The following is a 23,206-nucleotide window of genomic DNA, read 5'->3' on the forward strand; positions in this document are numbered from 1 at the left end:
GAAAGTGATTGGATGTGAGCAGGACGCAAGGAAAACTGGGCAGGGCACGTTTGACAGTTTATTGCTGCTAGCTAACGTGTTGTGAAATAGCAACATTAAACACTATTACGACGACAACCCAAACAGTCGTTTTATTAAAAGACAGAGCCTTTGCGTTTTCACTGATAAACGTCTTAAGAAGGGTAAAGTGTCAAAGAGAGGTGTCTGGGCAATTGATACTACAACTACAGTACCCACAATTCAGCGGCACAGAGCAGTTCAAACGTCAGGTCACAACAAGGAAGTGGATTCTCATAGTACCTGAATTTCTTGCTCTAATCTACTTAGAAAGAAGACAGCAGGGCTAGTAAACTTAGATTAGCCTGTTCGTACCGTTTCGCGTAGGTAAACGCCCTTTGTACTGGACTCCCTGAAGATTCATCTGGTCAACTCCACCAAGTTAGGAAGCAAGCTAAAACAGATACCATAACAGGTGGGTGAGCTGTATGGTAGGACAGTGCTGTATTGTAGATGCCATAAACCCTGCTCCTCCATTCATTCAAGAGAGAGAGACAGCGTGACGCCTGCTTGTATGTTTGGATTTGAAAGACGCAGATGGAGAAAAGGTAAAACATCTTGTATAAAGGAGATGCCACTTTTCTAACTTACTACTTTGTAAAAAGCAAACAAAATTAAAAAAAAAAAAAAAAAAAAAAAGTCCACATTGGTCAGCTGACATATGGCCACATAGGGATTATCTCTGCTCTTGATTGCCATCAATGTGCCCATTACATTGGTCCATGACACTGAAACATCCTTCTTTTCTGTTACTGGCCCCTTATGCACAAATATGCATGTGTCTTTTCATTGTACAATTGTACCTTGCATGTTTGTCTTATCATTCTATCTTAGACTTGCTTCCTGTCATCAGTCCTAAATCTCTTTCTATAAGTCTCTCTCCAGTGCTACATGGTTCCTTATTCTTCTCTCCCTCCTCACCCAACTCTACTTCTGCAGATTCTGGGTGGCTCTGACAACACCCCTTATTGCTCAAAATGAGAACAATCACCTTCTTTCTGGTCGGGCTGGCGGTCCACGTGGTCTTCTTCATCTCCATCTTTGACATCTACTTCACCTCTCCCCTGGTCCATGGCATGACACCCCAGATGGTTCCGCTGCCCCCACCAGCCTCCAGACTGGTGTTAGTGGTGGCCGACGGGCTCAGGGCAGACAGCCTCTACACCCTCAATCCCAATGGCTCATCCAGGGCCCCCTACCTGAGGTTAGGACACTGATACACAGGAATGGGCTTTGATGTGGGGTGTGTGTGTGTGTGTATTAATTATTCCAATACAGAATGCTGTATGTGTATCCATCGTAATGAGTTTTTTTTTTGTGTGTGTTTATATGTGCATGTATCAATATCAGGAGTGTGATGGAGGAGAGAGGTACCTGGGGTGTATCACACACACATGTGCCCACTGAGTCGCGGCCTGGCCATGTTGCTCTCATCGCTGGCTTCTATGAGGACGTTAGTGCTGTTGCAAAAGGTACAGGAAGTGTGTATGCGTGCACGCTTGTGTGTATGTGTGTTGATGAGTCCAGTACAGAAAAGGCTGTATGAATTTACAATAAATGAACATGTTGGAGTATCCAGGATTCATTAATTTGTGTATGTGTGGGGCTTTTTTAGTGTCAGCATAGCTTTGACAGCAAGTCCATTGACCTTTTTGTGTGTGTGTGTGTGTGTGTGTGTGTGTGTGTGTGTGTGACTGTGTTCAGGCTGGAAGGAGAACCCTGTGGAGTTTGACTCAGTGTTCAATGAGAGCAGACACACCTGGTGCTGGGGCAGCCCTGATATTCTGCCCATGTTTGCCAAAGGTACACACACACACTCCCCACCCACATACACCAACTATATAAACAGACACTAATCAATATAAACACAATAGATGGACAATATTAGTAACCAACCTCAAACTCAGTTAAAGTGGCAGCATGTTTCTGTACTTTATGTAAAGCCAGCCTAGTAACCTGGCTTGCTTTATTTATCACATTAATTTCACAGTACTAATGATTATTTTTCATCTGTTTTTTAAAGCTCATGTTTTCGTGTCTGTGTTCCAGGTGCCAGTGGGGACCATGTGTACACCCACACTTACCCAGCAGAGGAGGAGGACTTCGCCTCCACAGACGCCTCCAGGCTGGACAGCTGGGTGTTCGCTCAAGTCAAAGTATGTTGGTGGAAGTACTCATAATGATGACGATAATGATAATAATGTGATTTTACAAAGAAAACACTCTAGCCTTATTGAGATTGTACTCGGAGTTGATTTTAAATTCTTGCTGGTTTCTGCGTATTTTCAGTGTGCTGCTAACTTACATTAGTACACGACTGAATGCCTTTTTTTGTTTGTTTTCTATATCTGTTTAGATAGATAGGAAGAATACAAAACAGCATGTACAGCATGAAATATGCCACTTGTAGCCATTACAGTGTATTATAGTCCAGCCATTACCAGCTGTATTTGGGTTTTTGGTTCTATCAGCGAGGTTCTGCTGGTTTATTTCTTGAATAAGTTCAGCTATATTTCCTTTTTTCTGTTTCAGCTGTTTTTCCAGTCAGCAAAGTCTAACTCCAGTCTTAAGGCCAGTCTCAATGAGGGTCAGAATGTCTTCTTCCTCCATCTGCTGGGCATAGACACTAATGGACATGCTCACAGACCCATGTCACAGTGAGTAGAAGACCCTGCACATCTAATGTTATCCATCAAACAGTAGATTATATTATTGTTTGCTCTCATTTCTGTTGTTCTGTTAGAGACAGCACATTTTATTGTACTGCATAATTCTTCATCATAATGTAGAACCTCACCCTAAGTTAAAGTAATTTATAGACTTACAGATTATTCCATTAGATCAGTAGTTGTAACTTCATATATATGGCTATATCATTCTTTCATATCATTCACTTTCTTTGTTTTTATGTTTTGTCCAGGGAGTACTTGGATAATATTGCTCTAGTAGACTCTGGTGTAGCCGAGCTGGTGTCAGTGGTAGAGGAATTCTTTGGTTATGATGGCAGAACAGCCTATGTGTTCACCTCCGATCACGGCATGACCAACTGGGGTAAGATGGTGCATGTCAAATATGGAGCATTAATGTTTATCAGTGACTTAACATGTATGAGAATTCACAAGCTGCTTTTATATCATTTTTATGTGTATGTCTCCAGGGTCCCATGGTGCAGGCCATCCCTCTGAGACGCTCACCCCTTTAGTGGTGTGGGGAGCTGGGGTTCATCATGCACAGAGAGTCACTGACCCTCAGTCGTACAGCGATGGATATCTACAAGGTATTAAACTGAAAAATCTGCTGAAATCACTGCTTTTCATATCTTTCAAGCAGGTTTTCTTGTAAAAATGTCCTATAGAAGTCATAGTTGAATTGCACTTCATCTGTGGACTTAAAAAGCCACTAAAGACTGTTTTTAATCTACTTAAATAAAAATCATCCTGAATTGTTTCTGTGTTCATTTTTTATCTCTTTCACTTCTTGCAGACTGGAAATTGGAGCACTTCCGCAGGGTTGACGTTAATCAAGTGAGACGCATGATGTGGTGCTTTTTCATAAAGTCACAACCAGCAATCAGTGCCACTGTATTTATAGCATGTAAAAGCTGTAGAATAGCAAACAGAAAGCTAAGCGTTTAAATGAAAGACTGTTTTTGTGTTTTGCTCTGCAGGCTGACATTGCCCCGCTCATGGCGTCCCTCATCGGAGTTCCCATCCCTGTCAACTCTGTTGTAAGTGCGCAGCCTCAGCAACAGACAAAGGAATTATTCTAGTCAGTCTCTTAATACTGACTATCTACTGTTTGAATTTAAGTGCTCAGCATATTACCACAGTTATCAAAATTGATTTTTAAAGTATTGTTTAACTCTCTGATGGCTATGAAAGGGCTTAAAATGTTAATGAAAAAATGTGTTCACATGTTCATTATATTCATTCATTCGTTATGCTTTTTGTTAAAATTAATATACAGTTTATGTGTGTGTGTCTTCAGGGTGTGTTACCTCTCCTGTACCTCAACAACAGTGACCAGTTCAAGGCAGAGAGCATCTATACTAATGCTATTCAGATACTGGAACAGTTTAAGGTATGGCAGCCTATAGCTGTGTTATTAAGGACTTACTGACCGTCACAATGCCATAGAAACCAGTAAAATAATATGTCTCTGAAAAGTAATTATTTATGTAAAATATGATACATTTGTAATTATTTTTAGTAATAGTTCTATATCAGCAGTTTAATTGATACCATTTTTCTGTATCAGCAGTTTAATTGATAGCATTTTTGTAATGATTGATATATATATATATATATATATATATATACGTATATGTGTGTGTGTGTGTGTATATATCTATATCTATCTATCTATCTATAGATATCTATAGATATATATATAGATAGATAGATAGATAGGTATAGATCTATCTATCTATCTATATCTATATATAGTACATATTGTGTTACATATGAAGTTCAAAACTCTAATTGCATTAAACCAATACCTGTACATTGTATGTAACAGTGCATAAAACTATATAAATCTATGCTGAGTGAGCTACCTGTGTTTTCCAGGTGAAAATGACCCAGAAAAAGGAGACCACTTTATCCTTTTTCTTCACTCCATTCCAGTAAGTACAAATGGCCTATTAATTGGTGAGTTTTACTCATCATTTCTGACGAAATGTACTGTATCAAAGAGCTCTGGCATGTTCAGCTCATGTTATGCACAAAGTGTACAAGAGCTGCAGATACATCACAATATCAGAATGAACCAGAAAGCTCCTGCAGAGAGAGGAAATTTGCCAGAAAAGTCTTTTATTCAAGTATTCTGTTGTTTGCCTAAGCAAAGAATAAACAGGGGCTATCTGTGTGTATGGCTGTCAGCCGCTGTGGTTGTGTAACAATATCAAACGCATCTCAACTAATCATTGTATTTGCAACCACAATTCAGTGCAATGACTTGTTGTCTCTTTTGCCTTGTCTGTCTGTTTTTCCAGACTACTGACCGAGTCAAAGCAAGCAGAATTCATCCACCAGGCCAGAATACTGATTCAGCTAGAGAAGTATGAGGATGTTGTGAGTATCAGGGAGAAGACTCAGATCTGCAAGGGTTTACTGGTTATATTTAGGTAACCCACCAAAACAAATTAGCAGCATAAGTGTAGTTTTTAAAACACAAAAGTTACTCAGTGTATGTCGATGAGCCATACATGTATAATTATGATGCAACGCAAAGTGTACACTCGATGTTATATAACCTATTTGTAACATTTTGCATTTTATATTTTCCGCAAAAACTACCAGTTACCACTTTGGAACACAATAGTCAGTTTATGTATGAGCAAGTTAGACAGTGTTCTTTATTTAGTGCCTGATAAATAAAGATAAAATACTTAACCCCAAGAATGTAATGCCAAAAAAACTGAAAGTAGCTGAACACTGGAACCAGCAATTTGAATTTGAATGGACTGAACAGAGGAAGATTTTTGACTGATCTTTTCCTTCCCAAGCTTCTTTTTTGTTTCCTTACCACTTTTGTCTCTCTTGTACTTCTGTGCTTTAATTTCCCTTCCATTTATCTTTGCTGATTCTTGTTTTTACCCATTTCTTTAATTTTTCCTCTGCCAAAGTCAAACCCATCCTCTTCCTTTACATTCACTAATTGGTCTTCTTTTTGTCTTCTTGTGCTCTGTTTTTATCCGCCCTCTTACACCCCTGCTCAGATCTCTCTGTGCAGATCTGTGATATCTCACGCCCTGGAGGGGCTGGTCTACTACCACACCTATGACAGGTTCTTCCTGGGCTGCAGTGTGGTGCTGGGATTTGTCGGCTGGACCTCATATGTCATCCTGCTGATACTGAAAACCCACGCCGGTCTCAGGAGGCCGCCCAGTCACACTGCCCAGGTCAGGTGACACACATGCTTTGATGATCATGCACAATGATCATGACTGTATTTATTTATTTATTTATTTATTTAATTTCAAATCTACACATCACATATACCCCCTTTTGCCAAACCAGATGAGGAAAATATGAACCTCTTGCTTTGTTACATTTTTTTCTCAGATTCTCAGCCAAACCCTGGTGAAGCTGTGTGTGTGTGTGACAGTGGTGATCACAGTGTTCCTGTTCATCCAAAGTAGTCCTGTAACCTACTACATATACTGTCTTCTGCCTGTTCCTGTATGGTACTCTGTGCTCAAAGAGTGAGTAACACCCATACACACACACTCACAGTGTGCCAGTAAATGTCATCACACTTCAGTGGAGACTGAGCACTCAATGGTAATAACACTGTTTGAACAGATCTAATTAAGCTCCTGTCTGGATCAGCTTTAATGTGATGTTGATTTGATCCTTTGAAGTGTATCCATTCACATCTTTCCTTCATGTTGTGTACATGGATGAAAGGACAGTGCTGGCTGTTTTGTTATTAGCAGCAAAGAATAATCTCATTAATGATTCATTCTAGGTCTGGGACTCTAACAGATTTGGTTCATTCAGCTCCCTCTCTGCCACTGTGTAAATGTTTTGGCTATTTTGTGCTGGTGACATTTGGGATTGAGCTGCTTGTAAGTATCTTTCAGTCTGTAATGTCTTCTAATTTTGACAATTTATGGGCATATTTCTGCTTTAATAGATTCAAGCTTAACTTCACATTCACTGAAAATTGTTCAGAATTTATAGGACTCTTCCATTATTCACAGTGCACTTGCATATCCGAGGCAGATTTCCTGGAATGAAGTCAAAATGTTCTTTTTAAAGGGCTCACTTGCTGTACTGTGGATAAGTTTACCTTTGCTGCCCCCAGGTGGTGAGCTTCTTCCATCGCGCCATGCTGACTGTTGGCCTGGCTGTTGTCTCTGTCTGGCCCATCCTGTCTGGCCTGTATGGCAAGGCAAAGGTAAAGCCATCACAGATCATGGTTGCTATGGTCAGGAAAAACACAGCAAAGCCATGTGATTTGAATAATATGATAATAGTAATTCCCTAACCTGAAAAGGCCATGGAAATAACCAGTGTCCAGGAAGTTTTGGATTCATTAAAATAACGTGTTCATAGTCTATGCTGTGCTTATCCAGTTTCTATTATTAGCTGCCGGTAGATGAAGTTACTCATGAAGGAAAAGTAAATTGATGAAATTTCCTAATCACATGTCTGAAGAGAGAGAGACAAAATTGCAAATCTATCTGAGATCAGCTGTAGAAAATATGCAACAACCTTGACAGACAAAAAATGCATTCCTTTGAATTGAGGTTTTGTAGAGTTTTGAAAATCTAAACTGTATGGCCGTGTTGCATGGATGATGTTTACCACAAAGGTGCATCTTGTACGTCCATCCAAACTTAACAAAGGTTTACCTGTTTGCAAGGGACTCCGTGGCAAACTGCCAGTATGGAAATATGACATGCAAAATATCACTTGCAGTTATGACATCTTTTTCACCCAAATGTTTTATGTTTGAGATGTAGAACGTAGTTCCACTTGTTTCTGATGGAGTTTCAGTTTTTTCAGATTAAGTAGCAAGTATCAAGAAAATAATATCTTAAGACTCAGTACTTAATGACAGTTGAGTACTGATGTATTGTATTGTACTGATAATTAATTTGTACTGATGCCACTTGCATTTCTATATTATCAGTGTAGGTTTTAGGTACTGATCTTATTCTCTCTGTCTCTGTGTTCAGTTCCGTTCAGTCAGCTGGTTGCTGGGCTGTCTGTGTTTGGCTGCTTTCCCCCTGATGCCTGTTGTTGGTAGAGAACCCAACATACACCTGGTGTGAGTGTCCTCAGAAACATCTTCCACTATTTCCCTAAATGTATCCTTTTTTTTTTTTTTTTTTTTTTTTTTTTTAACCACTGTGTAGTTTCCAAAGCCAGAAATAACATCTTGATTCAGGCCAGTCTGTTATGGTGAAATAATAAATAGGTAGGTAAAATCTATTTCATGCAAATTGACTCTTTACTTTATCGAGCAACGTTTATATAACAAAAAAGAAGCAAGGGTTTTATCGAGAAATCTTTACTAAATTATCACATCTTAACTAGAGTAAGTCCTCTAAACCGCTTCCTTGTATAAATAAACCCCGATGACGTCCTTTCATCTGTTATCTGTGAACTGTGAGATTTCTCGCGTGTTAGTTAGCCACAGACTTGAACAGACAGCTGCTCAAGCATTCCGTAAAAAAACACCTTTTTTTCAAATAAGCTGTACAGTTGTCCCTTGCTATAATGCGGTTCACCTTTCGCGGCCTCGCAGTTTCGCAGATTTTTTTAGTGCAATTTTGCATGCTTTTTTTTTTTTTTTTTTTTTTTGTACAGCGCATTGTGTTCTGCGTCCTGATTGGCTAAGGGACTGTAGACCATTGTCAATCAATCTCCTCCGTGCCGTGTCTCCTGTACAGTACAGAATGCGTTCATTCTATAATACTGGACTTATTTTTCTACGAAGGTTTGAACTTTGAGAGTGTTTAAACAAGAGAGAAAAGTGAGAAAATGTTAATGCCTGTCTGAGAAAAGTGTATAAAGTGTGTAGTGAGGGGTTTTACAGCCTTAAAACATCTATAATAATTGTAAAAAATAAAGCTGACTACTTCGCGGATTTCGCCTATTGCGGGTTATTTTTAGAACGTAACCCCCGCAATAAACGAGGGACCACTGTACTTCAGTTTATGAATCAACTGCACTATGGAATAAGGTACATTTGCTAATGACTTGTTAACATTAACTAGCAAGCCAAGTAATTTTATGTTACTGTGCTCCCTGTAGAAAACATGCAGGCAGCTGATCAACCAGGGAGCCAGAGAGCTGAGATCACATTCACATAAAATCTGTTTAAAATCTGTGGGACTGGGCAGAATCTGCATTTGTTTGTTTTACACTTTTTTGTTACAAATATGCCAAAACATAGCTACACTTCAATATGTATTGATAATCATTATAATAACAATATAATAAGTGTCATAACTGTGTGCTTAGTACCTGTGCAGGTGCACTCACACTCTTCACCTCAGTCTGCTACCTCTTGTCGTCACGACAACGGACACCACTGCACCTTAGTGACAAACAGCAGTTCTTTGCCCAGGTGACTACTGAATGTGTCATGCTTTGTGTGTGGGTGAGAGAGTGTGTGTGGCCGTTATACTCATCTTCTCAGTGTGTGTGTGTGTGTGTGTGTGTGTGCACTTGTAAATGCTACACAGTGTGGGCCAGAATGTATTTTTGACCAACAGAGTGGGGCCATTTTTGGGAAGTGAGGACATTTTTGCCGGTCCCCTGACTACAAAGGCAAATTCTGCGTCACTGGCTAAGGTTAGGGTTAAAATTAGAATTAGGTTTAAGTTAAAGTTAGGGTTAAGGATTATGTTTAGGTTAAGGTTAATGTAAGGGTTTGGCTCAGGCATTCATTGGTTATGGTTATGATTAGGGGAAGGCTGTAGAGGGCTGTAAAATATGAATGGAGGTCAGCACAATGTCCTCACAATGATAAACAAAAAAAGACAAGAATGTGTGCGTGTACATCTCCACGCGTTTTGGACACTTATGTACTCTAATGTATGAAACTCAACAGATGCTCCATGTGGCAGTGTGTGCGTACGTGCCAAACCTCACACACTCCAGTCTGCAGCAAAAACAAGGCCTACCCCTCTTCAGCCAGATCATCAGCTGGACCACATTAGGTAAAGCCACTCCCCATCTTTATATAGTGTTAATGTTCAATTTTTTTTGGAAAGCAATCAGATCTTTCTTATATTGGTTGATTCTCTTGGGGTCAAGATGTTAACTGAATGCATTTGTTCCTAGGTGTGTCTTAGGACCCTTTTTTCCTCCTAAAATGACACATACTATATTCGCTAACTTCTCTCTTGTCACTTTGCTTTCTTCAGGATCTTCCATGCTGGTTCCCTTGTTCAGCTCTACTCGTCTTTTCCACCGCCTGCTCAGTATATTCCTCTCTCTCACAGCTACATACCTGCTGCTCAGCACTGGGTAAGACATGCCAAAACACACACACGCACAATATAATACCCCCATGGAGTTTTATCTTTATGATGAGGCTGAGCGGTTGTCAAATTATGTGTTTTGGGGTGTTTTCTGCAACCCAGGTCTGAGGCCCTGTTCCCCCCTGTACTGTCCTGGTTGATGTATGTATGGATCAACATTGAACAAGAAGCCATGCTCGCTCAGGGTGTGTCTGGCAGGCAAGAGGTAGTGTTCTGTCTTTAACTCAAACATGGAACTCCCCTCTCATGTGATACTGTCACATGAGTTCACAATACTGACTGATCCTTCACAGCACGTGTCAAAGCATGTGCCATGAAGGGCCAGGAGGCTGCAGGTTTTCATATCAACCAAAAACTCCACCATGTGATTTCACTGATCACCTCACCGTCAAGCAGAGAGGAGGAACTAATCAGTGAAATGACCTGGTGGAGTTTTTGGTTGGAATGAAAACCTGCAGCCTCTTGGCCCTCCATGGCACATGGTTCGACACCCCTGCCTTAAAGTATATATGGCGAGCCATGTGGGTGTTGGTGCTCTCTCAGTTGTGTGTATTTGCTTGTTTGTGTGTTTCCAGCTTTCCACTATTGACTTCTCAGAGAACATTGACATCACCAAGCTCCGACAACTGAAGTTGGATGACATCAGAAGATCTTATTTTTTTGTATCCTTGTTGTAGTTGAATAATAGCAACTGCAAAAACAAATGAAAGCCCAATAAGGCTTAATAGAAACTTAAATTGCTTGTGCATACAATTTTAGTCTAGGTACAGGTTTCAGTAGATATGATCTTAAAGTGTTTCCCTGTTCAAACTATAGTTTTGCTTTTAAATGTGGTGAGATATGCTAAGATAAAGGAACAAAACATTTACAGGGTGTCTGAATATCTAGTAATAGTGAGCTAGAGTTTGACTGCATTTCTCTGATCTATCTATGACAGTGGGGTGGCTCTTTCCTTGACTAAATGCTTACATCAGGTATTTTTTGTAATCACAGCTTTCTTTGGCACAGGGAACATAGCCTCCATTAACAGGTTTCTGTTTTATGTATATCTGTGTGTGAGCGTGCTTATACATTCACGTGCATGTGTATACTTGTGCATGTAGTCCCTGTGTCATGATTCACTAAAAGCATTGCGTGTAAGTACATGTTGTGCATATCGTCACTTAAGATTTATGTTTTCATTAAGATCTAATTTCCTCTAAATTAGCCTGATTTAACAAATCTCACAATCTCTCTACCGTGCACCTGGGTAATCTGGACAAAATTAAATACCACAATATTTTTGACCAAATACCTCAATATTGATGTTGTGACAATATTGTGGGGATGACTTTTGGTGATCAGTAATGTGGATATGATGACTGCACAGGTAGAGGCAAATAATAAAACAGTCAAACAAGTTCAGAAAATTGCATTCCTTTTCTGTAATGCAACCTTTAAACCCAGGTAATGACAACACTGATGTCCTATCACAATATTATCATTATCCAAATTCCTAGACTAAATCTTATCTTACATCAGGATGTCAATATAAAGTCATTATATCGCCCAGCCCCAGCCTGCTGTCTGTTTTATGTGTTGTTCTAAGCCTTGGGAGGATGTTTTACATTCTGCCATGTGTGCCAGCATGCAGAATCAAACTTAGAGCAATCATCAGTATCTCAACCACTTTGTCTGTGGTCACTCTCTCCTCTGTCCTCTGCCTCTGTCCAGTTTTGACCCAGCGTCTGTCTACTGCTTCCTCACTGTCTTCAACCCTTTCATCATGGGAGGGCTGATGATGTGGAAGGTATGTTTTTTTTTTTTTTTTTTTTCAGGGACTGTTGTTGCAGTTTTTACATTTTTCATTCCCTTACTTTTACATTGGGGAAAAGATCCTTTCATTTCATATTCATTATATTATTAATTATATTATCATTATTATTATTATTATTATTACATTTGAACACTTAGCATTTCCCTGAATTCATTTGTGAAATCTTAAATGCCTTGTCCTTTGTTCTTTCAGGTTATCATACCGTTTATAATAGTAATGTGTACATTTGAGACCATCCAAGTTGCGACACAGCTCTCATCTAGAAGGTAACTCTGTTGCTAGAACCTCTAACATAAGACAGTGTGATTTAGTGAACCCAGGAAATTAGAGCCAGTACAAAAGAGCATCAAGGCCTGACTTGTTTACTCAGGAAGCACCAACTGCATCACTTTACTTTATATAAGCTCAAGTTGTTGGACTGGAGGAAGTAATGCAAATGTAAACCACTGGTGATCTTGAGGTACCGGTCCTGTCAGATGTGTGACTGCTGTGCAGAGGCATGCATTCATAGGCTGATTTCAGATTGCCACAGTATCTTTGACTAGATTTCATGTTGAGATTTGAAATAACCATCTTTGTAGAAGGCTTATTTCTAATTTGTCTCAAATTTTGCATAAACACAAAGCCTAATCCATGTGTCACGTTGAATGTTTAAATGATTAAATGATCAAATATCAATATGTGTGTTGTTTTCAGCACTGTCTCTAGTTCTATGTATGTTAACAGGGGTATAAATATATATGCTCAGGATGTAAATACATTATATAGACAAAAGAATTGCGGTACACCCCTTCATCATTGAATTCAGGTGTTTCATTCACTCCTGTTGCCACAGATGTATAAAATCAAGCACCTAGCCATGCAGTCTGCCTTTACAAACATTTGTGAAAGAGTGGGTCGATCTGAAGAGCTCACTGAAATCCAGTGTGGTACTGTAATAGTAATGTAATAGGATGTCATGTTGCAACAAGTCAGTTTGTGATATTTCTTCCCTCTTAGATATTCTGCCATCAACTGTAAGTGGCTTTGTTGCAAAGTTGAAGCATTTAGGAAACACAGAAACTCAGCCACCAAGTGGCAGACCACATAAAGTTACAGAGCGGGGTCGCTGAGTGCAGAGGTGCATAGTGCTTAACAGTCGCCATCGTTTTGCTGACTGAATAACTGCAGAGGTCCAAACCTCCTCTGGCATTAACATCAGCACAAAAAACTGCGAGCCAAGAGCTTCATGACATGGGTTTCCATGGCCAAGCAGCTGTACACAAGCCTTACATCACCAAGCACAACAGCAAGCGTCAGATGGAGCGGTGTAAAGCACACCACTGTTGAACTCTGCTACATGCTGTGAAGTGATGAATCATGCTTTTCTCTCTCTGGCAGTCTGATGGACGAGTCAGGGTTTGGGGGACCAACTCCTTATTAATGTCTATATATTTAGAATGAGACGTCATAAATGCGCCTGTAGGTGTAATGTGTAGGTGGCCCAATACTTATGTCAATATAGTGTATGTGCTGTTGCTGCGGCTTCAGTGTCCAAGAGCTTGCATGTAATCCTTTCCTTTTTGTCCCCCTCTGTCTCTGTCTTTTCTGTTTTCTAGTTTATTCCTCATTGTCCTGGTCATCTCAGACTTGATGGCTCTGGTAAGGCATTTGCAGTTGGATCATAATATAAAAAAGTGCTCAGAAGGGAAAAAAGCCCAAGCGACACATTCTCCAACACATCTCAAGTGAAAGGAGAGGAGAATAAAGGAATTAGCGATTTCAGGACACTGCATCATATCTTCATTTTGTTTGTTAAAGTTGAGTGCATCACGTGTGCACGACTCAAAACTTACACTGTATACGCTTCAATACACCAAAAAAAACAAGTGATGGTAGTAACAGGACATTATGATTGGGACAACACAACAGCAACGCAGGTTACACATGTTCTGCAGCACATTACAGGGTCAACAAATGGCACAATAGGAAGCTTGTGACTATGGCACTTATTTTAGTGGGTAGATTGAGAAACAGTTAAACCACAAAACTCAGGATACATTTACAGAAAACACACAGACAAGATTTCCAGTTAGCTGCTCAGTGTTTCACCCTCGCTTCTTTTCTCTTTTCTCCTCTCTTGTCCTCAGCACTTTTTCTTCCTGGTCCAGGACTATGGGAGTTGGTTAGACATTGGCACCAGGTAAGTTAATGGTGTAATAGACAAATTATATGCTTCATTAATCAATGATCTGACCCAACCAAAGCACACATACCCTCCCTCCTCAGTAGTCTGCTTCCGTCTTGTCTTTGCCAACTGTTTGGCAACCACATGACAGTGGTTTTTATGCTATACACATCCCCACAACACACCACAACCACAAATTTCACCCTGCTTCTCTGTCTCCTACAGCATCAGCCACTACGTGATAGTGATGTCTATGACCATCTTCCTGATGCTGCTCAGTGTGGTCACACACATTCTCACCTCGCGCAGACTCATTCTGTGGAAGAGACGCAAGATGCACTTCACCTGAATTTGGGGTGTGTGTGTGTGTGTGTGTGTGTGTGTGTGTGTGTGTGTATGTGTCTCAGTACCTTCACACATAAACGTGTTGAACGTTTTTATATTAATATTTATTTGACTATTTAGATACCATTCTTGGGCATTTGCATTATTTAAAAAACGTTTGCTTAGATAAGATGAAGGATGAAAACAGTTTTTTAGGACTCAATATACATATACAAACACTAATCCTGTACCTGTACATTGAAGCTCTGTGTGTTAAACATTAATGCAATGGCTAAGTATACTTGAATATTTCACTGTGAATTATTCCATAGCCAAGTGTGCTTGGTAACTTAGCAAGTTAATGTAATACTGTTTCCAGTATAGTTGCCGAACTCATTTTAGTTTAGCTTTGTTTAGATGGAAAGGATTTTTTTTTTTTTTTTTAATTCATTGTGATTGGGCGGTTATCACTGATGCTGAGGAACCAAAAAAGTCTTGTGAATCAGACCAGAAAGGTGGACGCATTGAAGCCACATCATCTCAAAATTTGAGTGCCAGTGTTTTTATAATGTAGTGTATTTTAATATTAGGGTGACGGTGGCCTTGGGCCTTAGCTTAGACTAAATGGATGGGTAAGTGAATGAGAAACCCTCTCTCTATAGCTGCTGTTGAGTTGCCCTTGAGCAAGGCACTTAAACCCCAGCTGCTTCTGGAGACTTGCTCAGAAGCCACCAGTAGAAATCTGTGTTTGTAATGGGCAGCATCCAGGTGTGGATATGTGGAAGGATGTTTAATATGAAGATAAATGTTATTGTCCTTAAACAAAATTAAAGGGAAAAAAAAAACAATAATGATAACTTGTTGAGTTGTTATTGTGAGTAAGCTAAGTGTTTCCTCTACAGGGATTTGAAGAGCCACTATGATATCACTATGAATAACAGTCATAAGAAAATGTAAGAAAATGTACATCTTGTTGTATGTTCACCAGGGTGATGACAAGGGGCTTTCCTCTGTATTGCTGAGTGCCAGAAATGTTTGTAACAGGAAAGTGAGAGGAAGGGTTTGTATTTACCATCAACCCTTTACTGAAAATCTTCAAAGCTATTCCACAATATTTTGTTCCAAGTGTGTTAATTCCTAGAAAAGCGGTACTCTTAAGCAGCTTGTTACCATTATCTTGCGTCTAACAGTTTTTTTGTTTTTTTTTTTTCTATCAGCGCTTCTGCTCTCAGGAAAAACTGTCACAACTATCAATATCACAGCAGCATTGCCACATCCTCTCTCACTTCTTCTCTCACACGGCCCCTTGCAAAGATAATAACCAACTAGGTTAAAGATTGCTGGCCATAAATACTCTCCATTTAGATCAGTTAAAATATACATCAGGATTAATGATGTGGGAAAGTAAATCAGGGGGTACATCATGATCTGATATTTGTGGAATTGTATTTAGACATGCTATTCTACTCAATATACCACTATTTTATGCAGCTAGAAACTGGGTGACGAACTCGTAAGACAGTGTAAGACAGTGTTTATGCACTGCCGCATTTCAGTGGTTTTCCTCTCAGGCAGATGCTGTTCCCTAATTCAAATAAGGGGATTGTCCAGTGCATACACACCACATGTCATATTAAATGATACTGTATCTGAAAACCATTACAGAGCGTTGTTCTCATTTTTATGTATTTCTGAAGTAAAAGTAATCAGGGGAGTAAGGGAGCGTGGATATATAAATTTAAAAAAAAAAATAATAATAATAATAATAATGTAACATTTTGGTGGGATACAATGTTGCAAGAGACACTCTCATCCATTGACCAATCCCTTTCCTCTAACATCTAGGCCCGGGTTAACAGCCATAATCTTTCTGTATCGCACTGTATATTTGTTTTGAATTGTGACTGGAAGCTATACTGCACATCTAAGTAAATAACATCAACAAAATAACTGCTTTGTGTAGAGCAATGACCAGAAGCAGGAAAGACCCACTTCTGTGGTTATGGCCCTGTATGTATGTATGTGTGTGTGCGTGTGTGTGTGTGTGTGTGTGTGTGTGTGTGCACGCGCACTCAGAATTGCCTTCCTGCCTCTGACAGCCCACAAACACACACGCAAATTTTATATACAAATGCACATAGAATGCAAAACTAGACAAAGGTTCAGGCAGCAATGACAGAAGCTCTTTTTTCATGAAGGAAAGTTTGTGCAGCTTACACACTCGGGGGTGGGCGCTGGCACGCCTGCACACTCACAAAATAGATATGCAAACATGCGTGCACACAGATGCAGATACCAACATATTTCTCTCAGACCAAAAAAAAAAACCCCAAACCATTCTTAAAGAAGACAGTGTGATGTAGCCAGCCAGACACACACACCCACACACACATTTATGCTTCTTTAACTCGCATGCTGACACTCATCAGCCTGTTCTTTTTTCACCACAAGGTAAGTGTGCTGAAATATTCTCTGGTTTGGCATTCTGCTCATTAATAGTGCAGTTCCCTTGTAAAACTGCTCGGTTAGCTCTTCAGTAGGATCATTTTAAAACCTCATATTCTTTAATCTTGTTATCCTGTAAAAGTGATTATATGCAACAACCAGTCAAAGACAGAATTTGAGACATTATTGGAGACTAAGATTATAATTGGTTAATGTCTCCATCTGTGTGTGTTATGTAAGCAACCTATCAGTCGTGAGGTATGTAATTGTAATGCAGGCTAGAGACTTTGAGACTTTTTTTCCCCCTTTTTTAACATTCCACGCCTGTGAGTTGATTTTCATTAAGTTGCATGTGGACCCCCATTTGAAGTGATGTTGTTCTAGGGATATGAAAAAAAAAATAGTTCAAGTATTTAATTGTTAGACGTCATACTTGGGCAGTGAATCTTTTGGCTTGATTCGCTTTGTTTCAAATTTGCAAACCACACTTTGAGTCAGTGATTCTACTGAGCACTACTACACAGGCTCTACTAGCCTGTGTGTAACTGTCATATCCACTAATAAACACATGCAGTAATGTAACTCTATCCTTTTTCTTTTGAAATGTGAAAACATGCCAATTACTTTAACATTATTTATACTTTAAAAAGAAGTTACAATTGTTAGGTCAACACAACATTAGGTCTGTTTATCTTATGTTTTATTTTATGTTTTATGTTTTTTTTATTATTATTATTTTAGTTGTTGTTTTTTTTTTCATTTATTTTATTTTATTTTATTTTAAGAATTGTGAGTGAGTCAATTTAGTGTTTCATATTCAGGCCAAAGTCAGACCAATTCGATCACTGATGCTGTTGAAATGGCTGAATTTAAAATCGATGCACTGATAATAATGAGGAAATTATGGCACCCTTTTCACATCATACTTTTTTGGGGGGTTTTGTAGTTGCTTTTTTTTAGTTTGGGAGTAGCATTTTTGTAGTCTTGTAGTAGCATTTTCTGGTGAAATATAGCGAAATTCAATTAAATTCTTGATCACATCACATCATGTGCTTCTTTCTTACTTTATTTTTCTCTGTCTTGTCATCAAGACAACTTCTCCCCTCCCACAGCTTCCGCTGCAATCCAAGATGTCTTCCTTCAACGTGACACCAACCATGCCTTCAAACCTGACTTCAAATAGCACCGTGATCCCCCTCCTCAAAGTGGAATCCGTCACCTCCAGGGTTCCGGCTCATACTCAGTACCACATGGTCCTCCTGTTCATCTATTCTGTGGTTCTGCTCAGCGGTTCCTTTGGTCTAAGCCTGATGGTGCGCAATCTCCAGACCAACATAAGATCCATCACCACCATCGCTGTGCTCAACCTCATCTTCACACACTTCCTCTTCCTCGTCACTGTGCCCTTCAGGATTTACTACTACACAACTCACCAGTGGGCCCTGGGCCTCGGCTGGTGTAAAACCGTCAGCGGCATGATCCACATCCACATGTATGTGTCTTTCGTGCTCTACGTGGTCATCCTCTTCACGAGGCTGTTGACGTTCTACCACAAAGCCGAGCAGGTGGAGGTCTACCGGAGGCTGCATGCACTGATTATGAGCGCCGCACTGTGGTTGGTGGTGATTATCATAGTGCCTTGTGTCCTCCATTTTTTATACGGCCAACAATATGATCATATCAAGGACACCCACAACAACATGAGTGGTCATGAAGCCAGCGATGCCTCATCATATACACATTGCTTCCAGTTTGGCAGTAACATAGAGAGGGAGTATGCTGCCAAGGTGTTCAACTACGTGATAAGCATCCTGATCATCGTTGTGACTATCATCCTGACAGCCCTCCAAGCTAATGTGCTGCTAATTTTGTACAGGAAATACGGTCGGGGATGCATGTCCCAGCAGATTTTCTGGGCTCAGGTGAAGAGCCTGTGCTTCGCCCTGATCATGGTGGTGTGCTTCCTTCCCTACCACATGTTCAGGCTGTATTACATAGAGCACCTCGACCTGCAGGACATCAACGAGGTGTTTCTGAGTATGACCACACTGACCTGTTTGGATATGCTCACCTTCGTCGGGAGGGGAACTTGCCGCATGTGCTACCAAGGCCAGAGAGCATGAACACTGTCAGTATCATGGAGGGAGTCAGAGACTGAACAAGGAAGACTTTCAGTGAAAAGCTTCACACTCAGGTTTAAGATTGTGTTTTTTTGTTCAGATCCGGTGTTCTTTTGAATTTCAAGATGGAACTTAAAACCTTTACATATAAATAATGGTTTGTTGTGTTCAATCTAATGCTGAATTAAACTTTATGTAGGTAACTTTGAGAATAGGCAGAAATCCAATCCATACTCATGCATGTGGCTCCAATGCCGATGCAGCTGGGGAATAGGAACTGTCAAGCCGGCTACCCTCTCCGCTGCTCTGTAGCCACAGTATGCTAAGCTTGAGTAGATTAAGCTTAGTTCCTTTGGGGAGGGGAAGTGAGTGTGTTCAGCTGCAGTGCATGTGTGTACAGTATGCTTAATATATGTTTGGCACTGAGGTAGCAACGCCTCCTTGAGGTGATTGGTTGATTTGTTGACTCCATGACTTTCTCAATAGCTGGGTTTCCATCCAAAATGTTTTGCATATTTTAAATGCATTTAAAAAAAAATTGATACCATAAAATGTAACTTAATGCTGGATTCCATCCACCACCTTACGCGAATTATCCTGAAAAGTACAAGTTTAGATTGCTTAGTGCCCATAAATACAGAATAAAGTGTTTCCATCTCCCATTTAGTGCATGAACTCTTCTTCGAAAAAGGCAAAAAACACCTCAAATGAATATAAAATCCTTTTGCGAAATTGAGGACTTTTTTCTAATTTTGCCATTTCCATCAACCTTTTCCAATGCGATTACTTCAAAATGTGCAAAATTGAAAGATTGAAAGACATTCCTCCCGAAAAGCTTGTAATTTACTGCCACAAGAGGGACACAGATCTTATAGGAGTGGACAGTTCTGTACTGTGGTTTTAAATCGCGCCACTGATCATTTGGCAGGGTTGTTAATGGGCACGAGTTTGTAAAGCAGCTTTAAATGTCCTTTGCTACTAACTTGAAATAAATGGATTCCTAAATATCATGGTTGTCTGTATCTGCTGGCTCATTTTCAAATATTTTACCTGCTGAGCCACATGAAAATAAAGATTAATTCAAGTGTGCCATGAAGCTACTTATATGTGCCATCTGCTGGTCCATTATAAATACAACAGCTCTGGCTTGGAATGAATAATTGCGGACTTGGCCTATTTGTCATTTCATTTATTATCAAACTTGAGGCCATGTGTGATAGGTGTGAGGGGACTCAGAAAATAAAGATTGGTTCAATGTATTAGCAAACACCTAAGTGTACATAGTTGAAGTGTTCAGGGCTGCATTTGAGAAATAAAGAGAAATAAATGTCTAAAATTGTTACTTTTTCACCATTATTTTGTGAAACATTACCTCAAACCCCTTGAATCTCTTACCTTCTGCCCTTGGTTAGTTGCTGTTGGAGGCCCCTGCAGACACACACACACACACACACACACACACACCTAGTGATCCTTTTCCTTTTGGTTTTTATGGCACTGGGTTACTGTTTAACATCCCCACCCTACTTTGAGTTTGTTTAGTAAATCGATCTAATGACAGGGCTATGGCGGCGCCATCCAATGTGTCGCTTCATGAATTATAGGCCCCACAGCTCTCCTACCTTCCCTCTAAATGTTGTCGCAACACCCTCACCATTTTCCCATTCCCAGTGTCGCCTAGACTAATGTTGCACTGAGGCCCACTCTGTATCGGAGGACAAGGGTACATCTGGATAAATGTACATCCCGGAGGGAAACGGAAAAGCAGGTAAGCAAAACTTATCATACAGACGATCCTGTCAGTAAATGCAAAGTATCCAGTGAATGAAAAAGAGTCCAAAGTTAACATGAGCCAGGAAGAAGTTCAGGTTGTGTTTTTGCTGAAAGGGAGAGAGTTTTCCGTTCCGTTCCTCAAGGAAGTTTAGTTTCAAGCACTGCTGAATCACGTGGTTTTGCATTTTGATGGTAATGCGACGGTAACCCCCACTCACACATCGAGTACTGCTCACTATATTACAGCAAGAGCTAGCATACTATTGGATGAGAGGATATGTTTGTGGCTGTCCGACTCTGCTGTGCATATATGTTTTGCTTGGTTTTTGTTGAGTGTGTTAAATGAGATAGCGTTCTCACCCCCTTGTTCACAGACAGCAGTTTGTGAAAACAGATAAGATGGGCTCGCTTTGCCATGCATGCGCTGCTGTAAAGATCACATGATAACCCATTTTACATTCTGTGCTAGCACTTCATCTGTAACAGGTGCTTTGCTATAGAGCAACAGCTTGAGATACAGTAGCATGGTGATTTTCCCCTCTGATGCACTGTCACTGCATATTACTACTGGACTGCAGACACTACATGAATAAACACAGGCTTTCAAATGATCACTGTAAAAGAAACTTGTCTTGCTGGTATTTATATCTTATTTTATCACATTGTCCTCCAGTGTGCTGATGTGTCATCACAGTCGGACTAAGTCAAAGCACAGAGTGTCTGCATACAGCTTTCAGAAGACGCATGGGAAGCCTTTTCACCAGGAAAATCAGCAAAGAGGGGAAACCTCCAAATAATTTCAGTTCTTGACAAAGTAGGAGGTCCTGCTGAGCAGTGGCAGTATAGGACTTCATGTAAATAATCCTTCCTGCTGCATGCAAACATACTGTATAACTGTTCTTATTGAGTGATAAGGGATGGATTGTGGTGTTCACTTAAGGAAGGTGAATATTATTGACCAAAGTAGCCATAAGATTTATCACTAGATGACAATAGTTAACAGGAGGCATGAAGGAGGATGACAGTGTTCTTGTTAGCAAACCTCATTAGATTAATCGTTCTCATTTTAGATATTAATCGTTCTCATTTTAGATTTTAAGGGCAAATGTGAGAGAAAACAACTGTTTACCTGGCCTGTATGCATTTTTTTTGTTTGTTTGTTTTTAAGGAAATTACCTGCTCCTTACCAGCAGCAAATTATCCTTTAATCCACTCTTTTCTATTCCTATGGACACTTTTACTGATGTTGCATTATATTCATTTCTGTAAAAGTGAAGTGAAGAGAAGCTTTAGGTTGCCATGCAGCTACAGTAACATCATATCAGGAAGTGGTGGTTCTGTGGTGTGCAAAGCCACCTGGGTGGCTGGTCATCATCTGTGACGATTACTAACTCAAATCTAAACAGAGGCGGCAGTATTATGGCCAGTTCACACAAAGATAGTCTATTAGCTCTGTGTTTTATGGCCCCATAGAGCTCTCAGTTGTTAGGCAGACACAAGGTTTCTCAGTCAGAGGGCATGCTCTGTTTTCACTTGGAGAAGTGAAATTCATGAGAAATATTGTGTGTGTGTGTGTGTGTGTGTGTGTGTGCTGAGATGGAAGTTGTTCCACTGTATGGTCTCCAGTGTCTATTTAAACTACCTGAGGCATACACAGTTGGTGATTTGTTATTTAGCAGGGGGGATGACCCAGTGGGTTCAAATCTAACATCTATAGTTAAAATATCTATAGTCTATCAGTGGTTATGTCTCCCCTAAAATATTTAGTTACAGAGGTGGATTTACTTGGTCGAGGGGGATGCTTATGGTCACTCTGCTAACAGCGGGGGTGGCATCCCGCCTCAAATCACCTGCTGGGTATACATGAACTGCCTTGTCAAACACCTCAACATTTGTGATACTGCAGCCAAAGAAGAAAAATCAAGGGTTCTGTACATTATGACATGTAAACTCTTAAACCCACTCAGCCTTTTTATTTTACCTAAATGTATCAAATGCAGGCCTCCCTTTGCACATGCACACGGGTCGTATCCAGGTATATACTCATATGTGCTCCCTCTTTCTTAACATATGAGTTCAGTTGGTACTATTTTACCCTAGCTTACAGTATGATGTATTGTTACACTATATCTGATGCATTTGTAAATGTATTCCCTCATGTCTACGTCTGCTTTGATTGCCACAGTGGTGTGTGTCATTCCTCTGTGTGTTTGGGGCCTGTGAATGTGATTGTGAAGAGTAAATACTTCCTCACTCTCTCTGAACCTGATGAGTCAGGAGGCTTGACCTCACAGCTTGGTTAAAGTGTAATCTCTCGGTCATGTCTCTCTTTCTTTCTCTCTCTCTTTCTCACAATCTCCTCACTTCAGCTCATGTTTGGGTCGTCCCGGATGAACTCACGAGGGGGCCTTACACTGTGACTGGACATTAATAGCCCTCTCTTGTTATGTCTAGAAAGTAGTCGGTGATAATGTGTATCCCTGCTTACCTATGCTGATCAT

The 23,206-nt window shown here is 40.1% G+C and overlaps 2 protein-coding genes across 3 annotated transcripts; both read left to right on the plus strand.

Annotated features, from left to right (window-relative positions):
• The first annotated feature begins 63 nt into the window (after positions 1–63).
• Positions 64–15,199, plus strand: pign (phosphatidylinositol glycan anchor biosynthesis, class N). 2 transcript variants are annotated; one of them, XM_030079842.1, is made up of 29 exons: positions 64–605; positions 997–1,261; positions 1,408–1,529; positions 1,762–1,860; positions 2,107–2,213; positions 2,590–2,714; positions 2,978–3,108; positions 3,215–3,334; positions 3,541–3,581; positions 3,725–3,784; positions 4,045–4,137; positions 4,626–4,681; positions 5,051–5,129; positions 5,777–5,959; positions 6,123–6,262; positions 6,529–6,628; positions 6,868–6,960; positions 7,745–7,836; positions 9,036–9,141; positions 9,628–9,736; positions 9,944–10,046; positions 10,163–10,265; positions 10,636–10,722; positions 11,035–11,090; positions 11,774–11,849; positions 12,069–12,142; positions 13,475–13,517; positions 14,006–14,058; positions 14,269–15,199. In XM_030079842.1, the coding sequence occupies exons 2-29, from the start codon at positions 1,035–1,037 to the stop codon at positions 14,390–14,392; spliced, it is 2,802 nt and encodes a 933-aa protein (XP_029935702.1). In that variant the 5' UTR covers positions 64–605; positions 997–1,034; the 3' UTR covers positions 14,393–15,199. The 2 variants fall into 2 exon arrangements, with proteins under 2 accessions (XP_029935702.1, XP_029935703.1); XM_030079843.1 differs by having other exon boundaries at positions 64–472.
• A 1,526-nt stretch (positions 15,200–16,725) lies between these two features.
• gpr141 (G protein-coupled receptor 141) lies at positions 16,726–18,993 on the plus strand. The gene is made up of 2 exons (XM_030079441.1): positions 16,726–16,818; positions 17,904–18,993. The coding sequence occupies exons 1-2, from the start codon at positions 16,780–16,782 to the stop codon at positions 18,933–18,935; spliced, it is 1,071 nt and encodes a 356-aa protein (XP_029935301.1). The 5' UTR covers positions 16,726–16,779; the 3' UTR covers positions 18,936–18,993.
• The last annotated feature ends 4,213 nt before the right edge of the window (positions 18,994–23,206 follow it).

The sequence above is a fragment of the Myripristis murdjan genome, chromosome 20 (genome assembly GCF_902150065.1).
Source record: "Myripristis murdjan chromosome 20, fMyrMur1.1, whole genome shotgun sequence".
NCBI classification, from domain to species: domain Eukaryota; kingdom Metazoa; phylum Chordata; class Actinopteri; order Holocentriformes; family Holocentridae; genus Myripristis; species Myripristis murdjan.

Excerpts from the sequence above, each read along its gene's own strand:
- gpr141 (XM_030079441.1), top strand. The coding sequence starts at position 16,780 with ATGCTGACACTCATCAGCCTGTTCTTTTTTCACCACAAG. Across the intron at positions 16,819-17,903 it reads TGTTCTTTTTTCACCACAAG|ACAACTTCTCCCCTCCCACA; the intron begins GTAAGTGTGCTG and ends CTTGTCATCAAG.
- pign (XM_030079842.1), top strand. The coding sequence starts at position 1,035 with ATGAGAACAATCACCTTCTTTCTGGTCGGGCTGGCGGTCCACGTGGTC. Across the intron at positions 2,214-2,589 it reads GGGTGTTCGCTCAAGTCAAA|CTGTTTTTCCAGTCAGCAAA; the intron begins GTATGTTGGTGG and ends TTTCTGTTTCAG. Across the intron at positions 11,850-12,068 it reads GAGGGCTGATGATGTGGAAG|GTTATCATACCGTTTATAAT; the intron begins GTATGTTTTTTT and ends TTGTTCTTTCAG.